The sequence below is a fragment of the Alosa pseudoharengus genome, unplaced genomic scaffold (genome assembly GCF_046254945.1).
Source record: "Alosa pseudoharengus isolate Yale_2024_CS ecotype anadromous, Long Island Sound unplaced genomic scaffold, YU_APseudo_1.1 YU_APseudo_1.1_scf_17, whole genome shotgun sequence".
Lineage (NCBI taxonomy): Eukaryota > Metazoa > Chordata > Actinopteri > Clupeiformes > Clupeidae > Alosa > Alosa pseudoharengus.
In genome coordinates this window covers 28,233,857-28,252,247 of record NW_027468640.1, presented here as the reverse complement: position 1 = coordinate 28,252,247, position 18,391 = coordinate 28,233,857, and the positions used below count along the sequence as shown (strand labels likewise).

Here is an 18,391-nt window from a genome sequence, read left to right as displayed (position 1 = left end):
TGAAGATCCCTTGAGCCCCTGGGGAGAAATCGTACAAACACTCACCGAGCAGAACACAGATACAGTGCAAACGGAAAGTATTCACAACGCTTCACTTTCTCCACATTTTGTTATGTTTCTACGGAGCCCTCCGGGTGACATGGGGAAAAAAAACATGGGTTAGAAAAAAAAAAAAAAAAGTAGTGGGGAAAAAAAAACATGAAGAAGAAAAAAAAAAACGATGCACTTTTGCGGGATCTCATTGCGGGATCTCGCAAAGTTTTGCGAGATCTCGCAAAAAGTTTTGCGAGATCTCGCAAAACTTTTGCGAGATCCCGCAAAAGTTTTGCGAGATCCCGCAAAACTTTTGCGAGATCTCGCAAAACTTTTTTTCTACTTTTGGAACTTGCTGGGCTTCCTACTTGACCCCAATAGGCCCACAAACCACTACCGCCAGATGGCAATCGTATCATGATACTCTGATTGCTCTATCACTGTTGCGTGTTGTGGGTTTTCTGGACACATTACATAGGCCTATGACAAGGGAGGGAGAGGGAGACACCTGCGTGCAGACACGCACACACAGCAGGCTACAATAAATTGCCTAACAGACAGCAGCCTAATTTCGAGGTATCACCAGGGTGAGGATTTCCCCAACTCTGGTTTTCCTATCCCTACCTCTGCTAAATTATTTTTTATCTCCGGTGGGGACAAGGATTAAACCCCTTGATAGCGATGAATGCAACTTAACTGCTAGCCTACTTAAACTCTTGAAATCTAGCGATCTTCAGTGTCAATACATCAGAGTAGGCTATTCAGTAGCCTTCTGGCAGACGGCGCATATTTCTGAACGTCATCGAACACAAAAACATTGTAACATTTTCAGTCCCTCTCAACATTTTAGTGCGGGAACTTCCGCAGGGAAAACAGCGCTGAACCAAACATGAAACGCGCTCAGAGCAGCATATTGTCTTACTTTAAACACCTAGTAGTTTGCGGAGGACGAACGAGAAAGCACTCGTTTGATAAATCAGCCAGTAGGCTAGGCCTAGTAGACAAATAACTTACAGAAATAATCTGTACAGCAAAAACAAATGTTGGTGGGTATTTAAACTATCTAGCGGGTGTTTTAACAGCTGCAAGAAATAGAAGCTTATGGCCCATATGTTCTGGTTCGTAAATTATTTTCATAAAACTTCAAGTTGCCCTATAACTTCTCTCCAAACTCTTCACTGCACTGTAGCCAATTAACTGACAGTATGATAGTAAGCTATTTATTTTCTGTAGGCTTCAATAAACACATTTATTTTTTCAACTTTTACAATATTACGCACTTGGCTACTGAACGCAAATCTGCAGGAGAGAGAATGCACGCAGCCTACGCAGCGTGTAGCGCAATGTGTAGGCTATTTGTATACCAACTAACACTGTTAGCCAATTCACTAACTCAAGACTTCAGTGTCATCATATACAACATGTTACATAACAAATACAGAAAGGATGGAGGCAGCAAAGGTAGAGGAGTCATTTCAGATGGGTCAAGAACAAGGTGAATTTGTATGTTTCTCAAAACGTAGTCACCCTGCATTAGAGGAGCTGAGCACACTCACTGTTTAAAGTCATACACAACGGTAAACTAAAACTAAGCTAAAGGTAAATGTTACAAAGTTGGCAAAATTAATATAGGCTATTATTAGCTATGAAATTACTAGGCTATGAATTGTTCGTTCATTTTTTTTTTTTTTTGGGGGGGGGGGGGTTACAAACATTCAAAATCCCCCCCCCTCTGTTTTTTACACAAATCGCACCCTGGGTATCACTAATACCTATTAAATAAATGTAAAGGACACAGAACTGTAAGCTCAAATTCAAAAACGTTTGAAGTCTACCCAAACATATGCAAAGGGAATATATATAAATTGTGTTGCATATAGCCAGCTTAATTAATGTCAATTTAAAGATTATGATTAGCAGTTTCTATGCATTTTTCCATTGATAGTTACAGGAAGCCACGTTTTGTTTAAACTATTGTTGCTTCTAGCCCACGTTACCGCAGTTTCACTTGCTGCAGAGACGCACACATTGCATGATCGATCATAAGCGTTCTATCTCCGATGTAGAACTCAAATGTGTCTTGACGCCGCCGTTTGTAAGATCAGATCAAATAAAACGTTCTAAATGGAACGCGATGTAATTAAGCTGTTCCTTTCCAAGCGTCTTGGAGACGTACTGTATGTGTGCTGACTGGGCTATGTCTATATAGTTGATGACACCAAATGAATAAGTATTGTAATTATGTTATTGGTAGTCGGAGGAGGAGTTACACACACACACACACACACACACACACACACAACTCGGGATTTACTTTTCACAGTTTATTCACAAGAATTAATTAATACACCACTACCTCCCACACACAACCACCCCGCATTCATACAACCCGCTTAAACTAGCCCTCTCTATGGCCGAGTTAAACTAGGGGAAGGGACTGGCCATTAACCCCGGCCGGGGGGTAAACTCAAAGCGCGCACACACACACACGCGCGCACACACACACACACACACACACACAGTAGGCCACACTAGACTGCAATAACAAGGCAATCAATAGACTGAGCTAGATCACAGGGTCCTATGACCGGCTTTGAGAAAGTACTGGTTTAGTCCGTACAGCAGCTCCAGCCTGGAGCGTTATGAGACTGACCGTAAGTGTCCAGAGATAATTCAGAGTCCGCAAGTAGCCTAATCCACAGAGTTCGCAAGTATCCACAGTGTTCGCAAGTAATCCGCAAGTAATCCACAACGTTCGCAAGTAGCCATTCACTACAGTATGCTGCAAATGAGCAGATGTGTGAAGCACCGGGCATAACTTAATTTCGCGGCTACGTGGAGCAGTAGTAGGTTCATTGTTGAGGAGGCCCATAGTTTGAGAAAAGCTGCAGATCATAGGCAGAGAAAGCATAATGCTCTGAGAACAGTAGCCAAAGGTTTTCCTGCAGAAACAGGTGCCTTGGTGCACGCACCCCGCTTTCACTTTGACTCCCTGTATTGTGGCAAAAACTGTCAGTCAGACAGTGAATTTTGGTTTACTAAATTAGCATAATGCGGTAACAATTATCATTTCAATTCCATCTGAAATCTGCTCACTGCAGACGTTACAATGCAGACCCAAGCAGCAGCCTTGAAAGACGTACACTTTGAATTTGATCAGAGCGGCTCTGGTTCTTCACCTAACTTGGTGTGATTGGCTGGATGACCGTTCAATCAAATCAACAGACCTATTTGTGTCTCTGTGTGTTCATTATAGATATGGTTCCAACTCTTTACAGGAGCGTTTATTTCCATATTTTACTTTCAATTTAATCTGACAAAAAGTGTGGGGATATAATCGTGTTCCAGCAAAACTGTGTACATTATAACACCCACACCCCCCACGCTTGCCTGCGTGTGTGCGTGTCTGCACGCAGGTGTCTCCCTCTCCCTCCCGTGTCATAGGCCTATGTAATGTGTCCAGAAAACCCACAACACGCAACAGTGATAGAGCAATCATAGTATCATGATACGATTGCCATCTGGCGGTAGTGGTTTGTGGGCCTATTGGGGTCAACTAGGAAGCCCAGCAAGTTCCAAAAGTAGAAAAAAAGTTTTGCGAGATCTCGCAAAAGTTTTGCGGGATCTCGCAAAAGTTTTGCGAGATCTCGCAAAACTTTTTGCGAGATCTCGCAAAACTTTGCGAGATCCCGCAATGAGATCCCGCAAAAGTGCATCGTTTTTTTTTTTTCCCTCATGTTTTTTTTTTCCCCACTACTTTTTTTTTTTTCCTAACCCATGTTTTTTTTCCCCCATGTCACCCGGAGGGCTCCGTATGTTTCAGACTGGATTCAATTCATTTTTTTTCTTATCAATCTACACAAAATACTCCAACATTCCACAAAAGAATAGGCATTTGGAGTGTTTTGTAAATTTATAAAAAATAAAAGACTGAAACATTCCATTTCCATAAGTATTCACACCCTTTGTAATGACGCTTGTAATTGAGTTCTAGTGCATCCTACTTCCATCAATGGTGTCCTTGAGAATCTTCTACAACTTGATTGGAGTCCACCTGTGCCAAAAATTAATTCACTGGACATTATTAGGAAAGGCACACATCTCTTTAAATAAGTTGATGGTGTATGTCAGAGATAAAACCAAGCCATAAGGTCAAGAGAATTGTCTGTAGACCTGCGAGACAGGGTTGTGTGAAGTCACAGATCTGGGGAAGGATACAAGAACATTTCTGCAGCATTGAAAGTGCCCAAGAGCACAGTAGCCTCCATCCTTTTCAAATGGAAAAGTTTTGAACAACCAACAGTCTTCCTAATCTGGGATGAAGGGCCTTGGGTCAGATGGGTAACCAAGGACCTAATGGTCATTATGAATGACATCCAGAGTTTTTTGAGAGGATGATAGAAGCATAAAGAAGGACAAACATCAGTGCATCACCTCACCAATCAGGCCTTTATGGTGGAGTGGACAGATAGAAGTCATTCTTTGCCGGGAGTTTCCCAAAAAACACCTGAATGGCTCTCAGACCACGACGAGAAGTAAAATCATCTGGTCTAATGAAATTAAGACTGAACTATTTGGCCCTAATTCCTAACGGCGTGTGTGGAAGAAACCAGGCACTGAGCTGCACTGATGTTTGTCCTTCTTTACGCTTCCCTCATCCTCTCCAAGGAACTCTCTCCAAGCAATAGATTGCTTTATGCACACTGACTACTGGAACAGCTTGTTTTAGGCTAAAAACAGAACATTAATGTTACCATGTCAATCCCTCACAGCTCATGGAGTGAAGACAGAAAACATTATGCAGTAGGCCTAAGGCAACTTTGATGACCCAGCTGCCATGTGAAAAAGGCGATGGGACGACAGTTCAGGACCATGTGATTCAGCTGACAATTTCCTTCCATCTCAATCCGCCTCGTCAGGAGAGTTTTAGTAAGTCACCTTCGGTAACCTCTGTCAACTCTGCTGACCTTTCTTCAGAATTCAGTACGGTCATTTCGATGGCATATACGAGCACACACACAAACACACAGACAAACAGGTATGTCAAACCACACCTGAATGAACACACACACTCAAACACTTTACCTTGGTGTGAGGTCATATCAAACATGGCTGTGTACAATCTAGACCAAACCCTCTCTGGACATGAACTCTGCAGTGTGCTGATCATAGACATAATATACATAGACGCCGCATCGACCGCTGCTCCCTACTAGCGCTGACGAGATTTGGAGTCGCCATCTTGGACCGGTCATCCACTCCACTCAGTGTAATCTGTTTGGCCGGTGCAATGAGCTGTCAGCGCACTTAATTAATCATATCTCACTGAATACCGAACAGATTTTCACACGTTTTTTTTTGCTGCAAAGGTCATACATGTAGCTATGATACAGGCCACATTGTTCGAAAATACAAAATACAACCAATAGTACGGTAATGTTAAATCTTACTTGTGAAAAGTAAATCCCCCGAGTATGGTCCGCCGATTTGAGCAGGAACATGCTGCACAGTGCTGTCATCTTGTGTTTTCTGCTGCAACGCAATGAGGAGTATGACAGGTCCAAGATGGCGGCCGCATTTCTTGTTTCCAGCAGCCAATGCGGCGTCTATGTATATTATGTCTATGGTGCTGATTCCTTCCCGATAGAGGAAGAGAGGATTTGGGTTCATTAAGTGTAAACAGGACGATAGGACGACAGTTCAGGAACATATGAATCAGCTGATCGTTCATTTCCATTTCCATCTGCCTCGTCAGGAGGGTTTCAGTCAGTTACCGAGAGACCTTTACAATGAACTCAAGACACCTTCCTGAAGGGTACTTAAGATGACATGCTGAGACGTTTTCTTTCTTACATAGATAGACATATGCTTAAAGAAAGACAATAAAATGTATAGACCTACCAAATACCTCTAGACCAAACCTGTACCTACAAGCACTCAGCTAGTGACAGTGTTGTAGTCAAGTCACTATGCCTCGAGTCCGAGTCCAGGTTCGAGTCCTCAGTGTTCAAGTCCGAGTCAAGTCCAAGTCATTAAAAAAAAATTCCAAGTCAAGTCCGAGTCGAGTCCACTACTCATCCGAGTCAAGTCCGAGTCGAGTCACTATTGATCCATGTCGAGTCCGAGTCGAGTCCCTATTGATCAAGTCGAGTCCAAGTCCAGCACTAAAGTAAGCATAGCCTACATTTTCCATTGCAGATGAAATCCTTAAAAGCAAAACGGACAATCTTCTGTCTCCAAGCAGGGGTGCCATCACTTGTGTGAAAGTAGTATTGCCAAATTTCTTGCCAAACCCAATGTGTTGTATTTATTATATCGGAGAGAATACCATACCATAGCTATACCATAGCCTATAGGCCTACTCATAAAAAATGAGCAATCCACATCCCAATCACACAGGCCATTAAGTCACATTATGCTGTTACTGACTGCTGACAATTGTATAGGCAGTTTTGTAGAAGGTCATACTTCACAAGAGCTAGATGAACGTTGGAGTAAGCCTATTTTGTAAAAGGTAATGTGGATCATAAAAGGGCATTTTTTTTTATTCTGGCTGTTAAATAGACTACACAATTTTAGCGCAGTTTGGGAGGGACAGAAACAGAGCAGGGCCCGTCTTGGTAGCTTCTTTCTGACTTCCGTGACGTGAACACTGGCTACCGGCAACTGCATAATTATGTTATCACTTCACTGACACTATGGAGACATATTTCACGTCAACAATAGAGATGAAAACTAGCTTTAGGTTAACGAAGATGTAGATCATCTGTCTAATTAATTTATTTGTGCAACAGGCCACGTTCATTTCAGTGAGATGAGTGAAATAAATGTTTTTTTAAGCTGCCATCGCCATACTATTTGCTATGATATTCACCTGTTAGAAATAGAACCTTTTTTTTCGTGCAGTGGATTAGGCTATCAAATCGCTCGTTTGAACAGTAACAGTAATCCAGTTCATTTGTGGTTTTTAATATAGTTGTTTCTGGCCTATACCCACGAGAGGTTCAGTTTGTCAGTTTCACTTTCGCAGACACGTAGGCCTACATTGACACTACATGCACTCTACTAGGCAATTTAATGTTATGCTTCTTATTATATATTATGACACCAAAATTAAGAAGTATGCTATATCTTGATCGGGAAAACGTTTAGTTTATTTTTCTTTCATCCAATAATAGCCTGCTGCAAATTAACAGACAGAAGCACGGCAGGGCATGCCCCGAATGAAAATGAATGAATGGAACCTCGCTTCTCGCGTCAGTCAGGGAAAACACTGTTCACCAAGTCACGATGATCAGCTATCCAGCAGCAGTGTGTGTTGTTTAGCCTAGGCTGAGTGTAATCTTAGGTAATGTTATGTCATGTATGAGAACTAATATTGCCTGGCAATAGCCTAGGCTACTACATTGAAATAGCGGCGGCCATATCTCCAGGCATTTTGGTGTTAAAGTTAACGTTAGTTTGCTTTGCATGTGAACATGATGTGACTTGCGATGTAGCCTACGACAAGAAGCAGTAGCCTAACATTCCCTTGAACTAAAACTAGTATTACGAATAATTTAGATATTAAAATCATATAGCAAATTATAACCTAATGACATACTACAATTATAGCCTTATGATATATTACAAAAAAAAGTTGAGTCCTCGACGAGTCATCGCGAGTGCGAATGCACGAGTCCGAGTCCAAGTTCGAGTCATCAGTGCTCAAGTCCAAGTCAAGTCACGAGTCTCTAAATTTAGCTAATGACTCGGACTCGAGTTCGAGTCTCGGACTCGAGTACTACAACACTGGCTAGTGACCATGACTATGAGTTTACCTCATGAAACACTGTGTGACCCCCTCACAGTTTGCTAACTCCTCCACAAGAAGAGAAGTGGGGAAATGGAGCTGCAGTGACTTCCTCATCCTGGTTTGTACGCCTATAAAACCTGTCAAACACTGTGGGTTTGAATTTCACCGACAGACTCACTCCACATATAATAACAGAGTGGAAAAGAAGTCAAGATAAACTGAGCAGTCAGAAGAGAAGAGTAGGTGCAGAATGGAGATGACGGAGGGCATCTATCGACCTGTAGACCCTGGTGAGGTCAGCAGGCCCACCACAGACAAATATGAAGAAGCAGGCACTGATACCATTGATGTTCTCAGCAAGACTCCAAACTCCAGAGATAACCAGGAGGGCCCCGATCCTCATCACTCTAGTGAGTGTGACATTTGTATTTATGTAATTGTTATTCATTCTCAATTTTAAATTGTAATTGTAATTTGCAAATAATTTGTGTAATTTGTAATTGATGGCTCACAGGAATAATTGTTCCTTCCTTGCATATGCATTCTATCCACACAGACCTTGTTAGACTGATTGTTAACTGTACTTGTGTTATTTAATACAGATCATTTCAATCCTTAATCTACTGTTAGGCCTACTCTGTTTAGTATTACTATTAGAGATGCATCGATTGGTCGGCTGGTGACCAGGTTTGGCCAATTTTCATGTGAACGATGAGATATACTAATTTTATGCCGGTCAAATGCACTCACGGACCGCACTTCAAACAACATCCCCCAGCTGAGTTTGCAAAGTCAGAAGAAGCTAGCAAATGCCAACATTCGGGGCTGGATGTAGGCCTACAAAGAAAGTGCTACCGAGTATTACTACATGCGCAGAAAGCGAACGCTGTGCTTTGACATATTGCGTGGAATTCACTAAGATGTCACTTCATTAACACCTCTCATCACCGCCCGTTGCCTCTATGTCTCTTAAGTTTCTCCAATTGACGCATTTAACCAGAAATTGCATTACGCCTATTTTAACAGGCAAGAGTTTTTCACTGCATACATATGGCCGAGTGCCTCGCCACCCCCCGTGTTTGTTCCATGTTTTCATATGTGTTCAAATGTATCATGACAATTGTTTTTTGTATTTTTAGTTGGATAGTGGATGTGAGAACAAGAAAATGGTTGTTCCATAACACAGTCCATTTAGTAGTGTGTGAATGTCCCACACTGGGAAGCATTATAGTTTGATACTGTAGCTGTTAGACTTGAAGAAGAAGAAGCCATATTTGAAATGTTTTTTTATATATAAAATACATTTCGATGTTAAAATGTTCTATTAAAGAAAATATAGAAAATAAATCTTTGTGTGTGCTGTAAAGTGGTTAGAAAAAATGAAATCTGAATCGGCTAAAAAATTCTAAACTGCTATAAATGAAGAAGCTAAAAGAACATCATAAGTAAGCATAAGATCAATTTCTTTTATCAGAGGTTGAAAATTATATATTTGCTTGTTATTATCAACTACAGTGACATATTGTTCTAATTCTCATATTATTGCACTTTGTCTTATCCTCAGGGCCTTGGAAGAGCACTGCTGTGTTTCTGGGTCTGCTGTGTGTTCTTCTGCTCTCTGGTACTGCAGTTCTCAGTTTCAAAATGGTTGAAACCAAACAGTTATATCATGACAATCTAATCAGAGAAAAGTTACAGTTGCAAGAGAGTTACGATAACATGAGTAGAGAGAAGTTCCCGTTACAGACTAGTTACAACAACCTGAATTCTGAAAAATCTGAACTGCAGGACAGATTTAACAACCTGAATAGAGAAAAATCTCAGCTACAGACCAGTTACAATAATCTGAATTCAGAGAAATCTCAGCTACAGACCAGTTACAACAACCTGAATTCAGAGAAATCCAAATTGCAGGACAGATTTAACAACCTAAATAGAGAGAAATCCCAGTGTCAGACAAGCTACAACAACCTGAATTCAGATCAATCCCAACTACAGACGAGGTACAACACCCTGAATAGAGAAAAATCTCAGCTACAGACCAGTTACAAAAACCTGAATTCAGAGAAATCCAAATTGCAGGACAGATTTAACAACCTGAATTCAGATAAATCCCAGCTACAGACCAGGTACAATAACCTGAGTAGAGAGAACTCTCAGCTACAGACTAGTTACAACAACCTGAATTCTGAACAATCTAAACTGCAGGACAGATTTAACAACCTGAATAGAGAAAAATCTCAGCTACAGACCAGTTACAATAATCTGAATTTAGAGAAATCTCAGCTACAGACCAGATACAATGATTTGAGTAGAGACAAATCCCAGTTACAGACAAGCTACAACAACCTGAATTCAGAGAAATCCAAATTGCAGGACAGATTTAACAACCTGACCTCTGAACAATCTCAACTGCAGGACACATTTAACAACCTGAATAGAGAAAAAAAACAATTGCAGACCAATTACAATAGCCTAAATTCAGAGAAATCTCAGCTACAGACAAGATACAATGATTTGAGTAGAGACAAATCCCAGTTACAGACAAGCTACAACAACCTGAATTCAGAGAAATCCAAATTGCAGGACAGATTTAACAACCTGAATTTAGAGAAATCCCAGCTACAGACAAGTTACAACAACCTGAAGTCCGAACAATCTAAACTGCAGGACAGATTTAACAACCTGAATAGAGAAAAATCTCAGCTACAGACCAGATACAATGATTTGAGTAGAGACAAATCCCAGTTACAGACAAGCTACAACAACCTGAATTCAGAGAAATCCAAATTGCAGGACAGATTTAACAACCTGACCTCTGAACAATCTCAACTGCAGGACACATTTAACAACCTGAATAGAGAAAAAAAACAATTGCAGACCAATTACAATAGCCTAAATTCAGAGAAATCTCAGCTACAGACAAGATACAATGATTTGAGTAGAGATAAATCCCAGTTACAGACAAGCTACAACAACCTGAATTCAGAGAAATCCAAATTGCAGGACAGATTTAACAACCTGACCTCTGAACAATCTCAACTGCAGGACACATTTAACAACCTGAATAGAGAAAAAAAACAATTGCAGACCAATTACAATAGCCTAAATTCAGAGAAATCTCAGCTACAGACAAGATACAATGATTTGAGTAGAGACAAATCCCAGTTACAGACAAGCTACAACAACCTGAATTCAGAGAAATCCAAATTGCAGGACAGATTTAACAACCTGAATTTAGAGAAATCCCAGCTACAGACAAGTTACAACAACCTGAAGTCCGAACAATCTAAACTGCAGGACAGATTTAACAACCTGAATAGAGAAAAATCCCAATTGCAGACCAGTTACAATAATCTGAATTCAGAGAAATCTCAGCTACAGACAAGATACAACGATTTGAGTAGAGAGAAATCGCAGTTACAGACAAGCTACAACAACCTGAATTTAGAGAAGTCTCAGCTACAGACAAGCTACAATAACCTGAATTCAGAGAAGTCCAAATTGCAGGACAGATTTAACAACCTGAATTCAGAACAATCCCAGTTACAGACCAGTTACAACAACCTGAACAGAGAGAAAACCCAGCTACAGGACAGATTGAACACCGTCACTGCCGAGAGGGCTGCACTACAGAAGAGATTTTTTAACCTACGTGAGTGTTAAAGCATAATTAGTTGCTTTACATATCTTATGATGTGGAAGTTATTTTAATGCCAAAGCAACATGTGTGGGGGGGTTCTTCCATGAAATCCCCACTTGAATAGTAACATTATCAAGAAAACTGATGCAGATGTATGTCAATGTATCTGCGGACAACAGTGGTGACATGTAGACGTGGGAGGTATAAATTGTAGAATTAGTGATATCAGAGTATGTTTTTCTTAAATTTTCTTAAATTTATTCCGTAAATTCCGTAAAAGTCCTGGCAGGAAGCATGCATGATGTAGATCCAGGAATGCACTAATATTTTGTTCGTAGTCCAGTTTGCAACAATTATTAGTTAACACTAATTTGTAAACACTTCCGAAAAAAAATATTAAAAACTGGATATACCAAAAAACGTTGATGTAATCGCTTCCTGCCAGGACTTTTACGGGCTTTTCCCCAAATCACGGAAGAAACGTTGACGCAGCGGTATAGTAGCAGATGCAGAGGCAAGTGTTATTTAAATAAACTCCTTAAAACTCCTGGTGCACTTACAAACTTTCTAATGCCTCGTTATTGGACTAAAGGTCATAGTTGTACTACTGTAGAGGTTTCGTACCATTCAGGGCATTATTAGTGGGGTAATTTACGAGATAAAAGTTGGTTCCATTACGACTGCAGAACATCATTAGTTTCTGACAGCGCTACTCGACCAGGGTTCGACCAAGGGAAAAAAGGTTCTGGGAGGGTGTTTGGCTCGGGGTCATGGTGCAAAGGACCCTAGGGTGAAATTACTCCGAACCATCACTTTAAGCCTCCCTTTAACAATAAAACAGCTTGTAATATTCTCCTGTGACACCCCATAAAGTTGGAGAATACAAAGTAAGGGATTTATGACTGTTCGTCTTCACAAAAGGTTCACACTTTGCATCCTCCTCTTTGACTCACCCCACTGTTTTTCTAAGGAGTTTAGATCAGGGGACTGATATGGCAATGTCCGAAGCTTGATTTTGTGTTTAGCAAACCATATTTGTTTTGATCTGGACATTTGTTTTGGTTCATTGACCCGATGAATGATCCAATCACGACTAACTTTTAGGGCTGTATTTTGCACACCAACGCATGGCGTAAAAATCGTTTTCCACCCGCGCAAAGTTTAATTCGGTATTTTGCACGTTTATTTTTTAAACATTGTGCCCAGGGGTGTGGCAAAAACAACCTAGGGAGGGGCCTGGCGCATTGTCTAAAAATCGCTATTGTACACCTGAGGGGTATTTCACAAAGGCAGAATTAAGACATCCAAGATAAGTGATAAAGCGAGGTTTGACATAGCGTTGTCTGGTCATCCTAGCTCAACTCGTTTCACTAATGCCAATCCAGGATGAGTAGGAGCGACTATGTCAAGCCAGGTGTATGTAATTCAGGATGTGTGCGCGTTCTCGTTTCTGCTCCAAAGTGCCCACGGTTGGAATAAAAAAGACGCGGAAAATAGCGTCATTCACACAAAGTGAACAACCGCTTTTGATATAGACTAACAATGAAGTAAAGTTATCCTTTTTGGAATGGGGAATCATGGCTATTTCTGTAAAACAGCAGAAGTAGGCGTGGTAGACCAACTGAATGCAAATTTACGTATGCACCCACGTGTGAGTGCTTCCTTGTCTCGGCACGCAACATCATTAAAGGAACACGCCACCCAATGTCAGTAGTAATATATGTTCTTACCTTAACTTTCACGAGTTGAGTCATACCTCTCCCGTGTCCGTACGTGCACTCAAACGCTCTGGTGCGCGGCTGGACTGTGTTAGCATGTTGCTATGCTAGCGGGCTTTGACGGCAACTAAGCGTAGAAGTAATCAAAAACATCCACGTTTTACCGACTTAAATACAGTTGCACGAGTAGTTGATAGAAATGCTACGGCCACGCAACATGAAACGTGGCGATTTTCCAAGCGAATAAACTGGAGAACTACAATGTGTGGCGCAATAGCACTTGGGAGTACTTCGACCTAGCGTAGTAGTATTGTTAACACCTAATTGTAGATCCTATCCACCACAGAGTTTAGAATCCATGCTGGATCGACCCTCAGCCTCTCCCTCCCCTCTGAGCGAGAGAGAGGCACACACACTAGAAATGCGCTGATGGGCTATTATTTCAACCATAACTGCATAGCAAAACGTATCATCCGTCAGCCATCTATCAGCACCAAAGTTTTTTGACCAATTTTCGAAACCACACCCGCCCACCATCCGCTGGTTGTTTTAATGTAGGCTATGGGTGATGCAGCGCTGCTGACGTGAGGCTAGAAAGCCCTTGCCTGTTCTAGAAAGACTGATCTAATGCAGCAAATATTAAAAGGCTAAAGTCCTTTAAGAAAGCGCTTGCCACTGCAAAGAATGCACATAGTATGATTTACCTTAATATTATAGTTGAAAATACCTTCGAAAACTTGCCCCTCCAATTCCAATCAACTACAGTAGGCTATTTCAATAACGTCTATCAATAAAATAAGTAAACAATGAGTAGGCTACCTAGGCCTATGTTAATAATTATAAGGCTATCACAATTAAAATAATAACCATATGGTAGTAGGCAGACAATCTGTTTTGTTTTGCGAACAAATACATTTATCAAATAGTTTATAAATGTAATAAAGCTCCTTAAAAATTAGCACGGAGGTCTGATGTGAATGACAGCTAGCTGAACCAATAAGACAACATAATTAGAATTAACTTAGCTTGGCTGTTAGCCTGGTCGGGATCAGGCTAGGTGCAGAGAATAAATCCCCATGGTAACTTATGTGCCATCTCTTTTGTGAAACCAAGTCAAGGCTAAATTCATCCAGGATAACCTAAAAATCCCAGCTTAATCCCTTATCTAGGTTTTGTGAAATACCCCTCTGGTCAGAAGTCTATGGCGAGTTGTTTATATGTTATTTTAAGAGCGCATTGTCATTGTAGCCTATTGGCAGGTGCACGCACCATCATTCATGAACGCACACCAGCGCATGTCCATGCAAAACATTACAAATTGCACGATTACAATGGGAAACATAATTACAATAAAGATATTACGAAATACTGTACATCTCATGATGAGTAGTTATTCACCATCATTTGCAAATTGGTAATGACGGTTAAAAGTGATTAGGGGAGAGGCGAGAGACACGTATGGAGCACACCTGAAGACGCACTGTCACAAGATATAAGCAACTCCTCTGCAGGATAAATGTTGTTTTATTCAGTCATTTGAGCAATAGGGTAAGTATTGCTTTTTCCAGCCTATGTTTTCGATGGTAACCCATTGTCAGTCAACAGTGAAAGTAACTGCATATAACTGTCTTGTCGTTGACTGACACTTTGGTGAAGTTAGTTTCACTTTGCCAATGAGTTCAAATAATAGACGAGTGCAAATGCGTGAAGGCTATGCTAGGTTTTAGTAAAGCATGGTTTAAGAATGACTATTCCATACGGTCTCGCAAGCAGCCTCCTTCAAATGCGCCTTTGATTGCCAAAATAAAGATGCATTTATTTGACATATCGCGCTTTGCGCCGTTAAAGGGAATGACAGATGTGATTGACTGATTATATGACTGATTAAAAAACCTAGGAACACCTTGTTGCGCCATGCGCTCCGCGTTTGATAACGAAACCCCTCCCATTGTGAACTGGACATCCTAAATGCATTGCTTTCTGGAACCATATTCAAAACCTGTTGCCCGTAACAGCCAATTAAAATTGGCGGCGAACAGGAAGTGAAGGGATATCTCAGTAATGCTTTCACATAACCAAACTTGTTACATGGGCTCAGAACCCAATTAGGAGGAGGCTCAAGAAATTTGGTAAATTTTGACCACTGTGTGGCGCTATAATCACAGGAAGTAGGCTCATATCTCAGCAATGCTTACACATATTGAAACCAAACTTGGTACATGGACTTGAGACCCCATTCTGAAGATACAAAATAAATTTGGAGTCTTTTGACCACTAGGGGGCACTATAATCACAGGAAGTAGGTACATATCTCAGCAATGCTTTCACATATAGAACCAAACTTGGTATATGGACTTGGGATCCCATCCTGAGGACAATATATTTGGTGACCTTCGACCACTAGGGGGGCGCTAGAGATACAGGAAATTAGCTCATATCTCAGCAACGCCTTTATCTATCAAAACCAAACTTGGTACATGGACTCGGGACCTGATACTGAGGACAAACAATACATTTGGTATACTTTGACCACTAGGGGCGCTATAATTAAGAAGACTTTTACGTATCGACACCAAACTTGATACGTTGATTCGTAAACACATCCTAAGGACCCACAATCAATTTGGTGACATTTGACCAATAGGGGCTCTATGATTAGCAACACTTTCACCTATCGCAACCAAACTTGGTATGTGGACTTTGGACTACATCCTGAGGATGCACAATTAATTTGGTGTGCTTTCACCACTAGGGGTGCTATAATTATCAACACTTTCACGGATTTAAACCAAACTTGGTATGTGGACTTAGGAGTACTTATCTTGAGGACACACAATAAATTCGGTGACAATTCCACAATTCCAGTCCAATTCAAACAAGTCCAATCCAATCCAATCTAACACAACACAGTCAAGTCCAGTCCAATCCAATCCAATCCCAACTCCTGCTTAACTGCTTGGCCCCCTCATTGCTGCTTGCAGCTATATTTTCTTTATGAGATTTTCCTTTTTCTCAAAATAAATTTGCTTTCCTTCAAGGTTGGGTTTTTCCTAATATTTTCATTGTGAGATTACAATAAATCACCAACAGATTGTTTTTAGTCAACTTTAGCAGAGGTGCCAATAATTCTGGAGGGTACTGTATATATTACATTACATTTAGCAGACACTTCTTGACCAAAGTGACTTACATAGGTCAGCTATATTACAAGGGATCACATTGTCCCCGGAGAAACTTGGGGTTAAGTGCCTTGCTCAAGGGCACAACGGGGGAAGCCGGGAATTGAACCAACAACTTTCAGGCTACTGCACGCTAGCCCAGCTCCTTAACCACTACACTACCACCGCCCCATATATATTTTGATATATATAAGTCGCACCTGATTATAAGTCGCAGGACCAGCCAAACTATGAAAAAAAGTGTGACTTATTGTCCAGAAAATACGGTACTTATTATAGAAAACTAATGGGCATTACAAACTTTTAACAGTCCAGTCATACTGACAACATGTATGTCTTATACCTTACAAAGTTTGGGCAGGCTAGGAATAATACTTATAAGATAAGATATTAATGCCCAAACATGACCTCCAAGAAGGCATTTCTGAGAGTGTAAAAATAAGGGTGAAAAAATGTATGAAAACATTGAAATTCATGGAATGACCTATGTATTTATTTAATTATTCTCCACAGAAACACATGACATGAAAAGAATTACAAATCATGCAGGTATTTCTTTTTTTTTTACTCTGAAAATCATCCCATTTTGTGTTGTTGACTCTTAAACAATACTGTTTTCTTTTGTTAAAAAAAACTAAATATGCTTAATGTATTAGATTCTTCAAAATAGCCTCCATTTATGTTCATGACTGCTTTGTACACTATTGGCATCATAATAACCAGCTTCATGAAACAGTCACCAGTCTTTTTCTATTACCCCACGTGTGTTAATTCATAGTTTTGAGTTTTCAGTTGTGTTCTACAATGTTACAATAATCAGAAAAAGAAAGACCCATAAAAGAGTAGGTGTCTACAAAGTTTTGACAGGTAGCGTATGCTGTGGGGGAATTGTCCTTGTGATTGGGCTATTTTCTATGAGCAGAGTCCACCTGTGCTATCACTCTGTTCTGAACAGAAGACACAGACAGACACGTCTGTCTCATTGTCAATGAGAGATAACTTGTCCTGGCACTATAAATCACTGAAGGTATTAAGCCAACTAAGCAAACTAAATGTGTCTACCCCGTGGCCTCTTATCAAACAAAGAGGCTCACAGCAACACTAGTAACACAAAGGTTACATAGTCTCCATATTACACTTGTTACAGACAGTTTCTATAAAACATTCCTTACAAACATTTCTCATAGCATGTATCATTCTGTTTCAGACTAAATACATTTTCAGCTGTCATGTCTTCTCTGTTTTAGTGGATGTGACTCTGGATCCTGACACAGCACAGGCCAAACTCATCCTGTCTGCTGATGGGAAACAAGTGAGACATGGCGACACTCAACAATCTGTCCCTGACAACCCCAAAAGGTTCAGTCCTGTTATATGTGTCTTGGGAAAACAGGGGTTTTCCACTGGCAGATTCTACTATGAGGTTCAGGTCAAGGGGAAGACTGATTGGGCCTTAGGAGTAGCCAGAGAGTCCATTACCAAGAAGGGAAAGATAAGTCTGAGCCCTAAGAATGGATACTGGACAATATGGCTGTATAATGGTACTGAGTATGAGGCACTAGCTAGTCCCTCTGTTCCCCTCTCCCTGAAAGAGAAGCCCCAGAGGGTGGGGGTGTTTGTGGATTATGAGGCAGGTCTGGTCTCCTTTTATGATGCAGACTGTTGGTATCATCTCTACTCTTATGCTAATGTTACCTTCACTGAGAAACTTTACCCATTCTTCTATCCTGGTGTTAATAATGGAGGTAAAAACTCCTCTCCTCTTATCATCTCCTCCGTTTCTATTTGCTCTATCAAATAATGTATAATGATGCTGGATGTTTTATTAAAGTCAGATTCCAGCAGTTTATTACACGCCTAAAACTTTTCTCTGCTCCTCAAAAGTATATGCTCAGAAGAATTAATAAAGCAAACATTTGGCTTACAAGGAACCATGGCCGGATCTAGAATAGGGCTGGGAGGGGAAATGCCCCCCCAAATATTTCTTCTGCCCCACCTAATTGGTCAATTTTAATTGACAGCT

General features: G+C 40.7%; 1 protein-coding gene across 1 annotated transcript; it reads left to right on the top strand.

Moving 5' to 3' along the window:
• The first annotated feature begins 8,078 nt into the window (after nucleotides 1-8,078).
• Nucleotides 8,079-18,169, top strand: LOC143127080 (E3 ubiquitin-protein ligase TRIM21-like). Its single transcript, XM_076288384.1, has 3 exons — nucleotides 8,079-8,238; nucleotides 9,393-9,449; nucleotides 17,616-18,169. Exons 1-3 carry the CDS (start codon nucleotides 8,079-8,081, stop codon nucleotides 18,167-18,169), a joined length of 771 nt encoding a protein of 256 aa, XP_076144499.1.
• The last annotated feature ends 222 nt before the right edge of the window (nucleotides 18,170-18,391 follow it).

Excerpts from the sequence above, each read along its gene's own strand:
- LOC143127080 (XM_076288384.1), top strand. The coding sequence starts at position 8,079 with ATGGAGATGACGGAGGGCATCTATCGACCTGTAGACCCTGGTGAGGTC. Across the intron at positions 8,239-9,392 it reads CCCCGATCCTCATCACTCTA|GGCCTTGGAAGAGCACTGCT; the intron begins GTGAGTGTGACA and ends TCTTATCCTCAG. Across the intron at positions 9,450-17,615 it reads GTGTGTTCTTCTGCTCTCTG|TGGATGTGACTCTGGATCCT; the intron begins GTACTGCAGTTC and ends TCTCTGTTTTAG.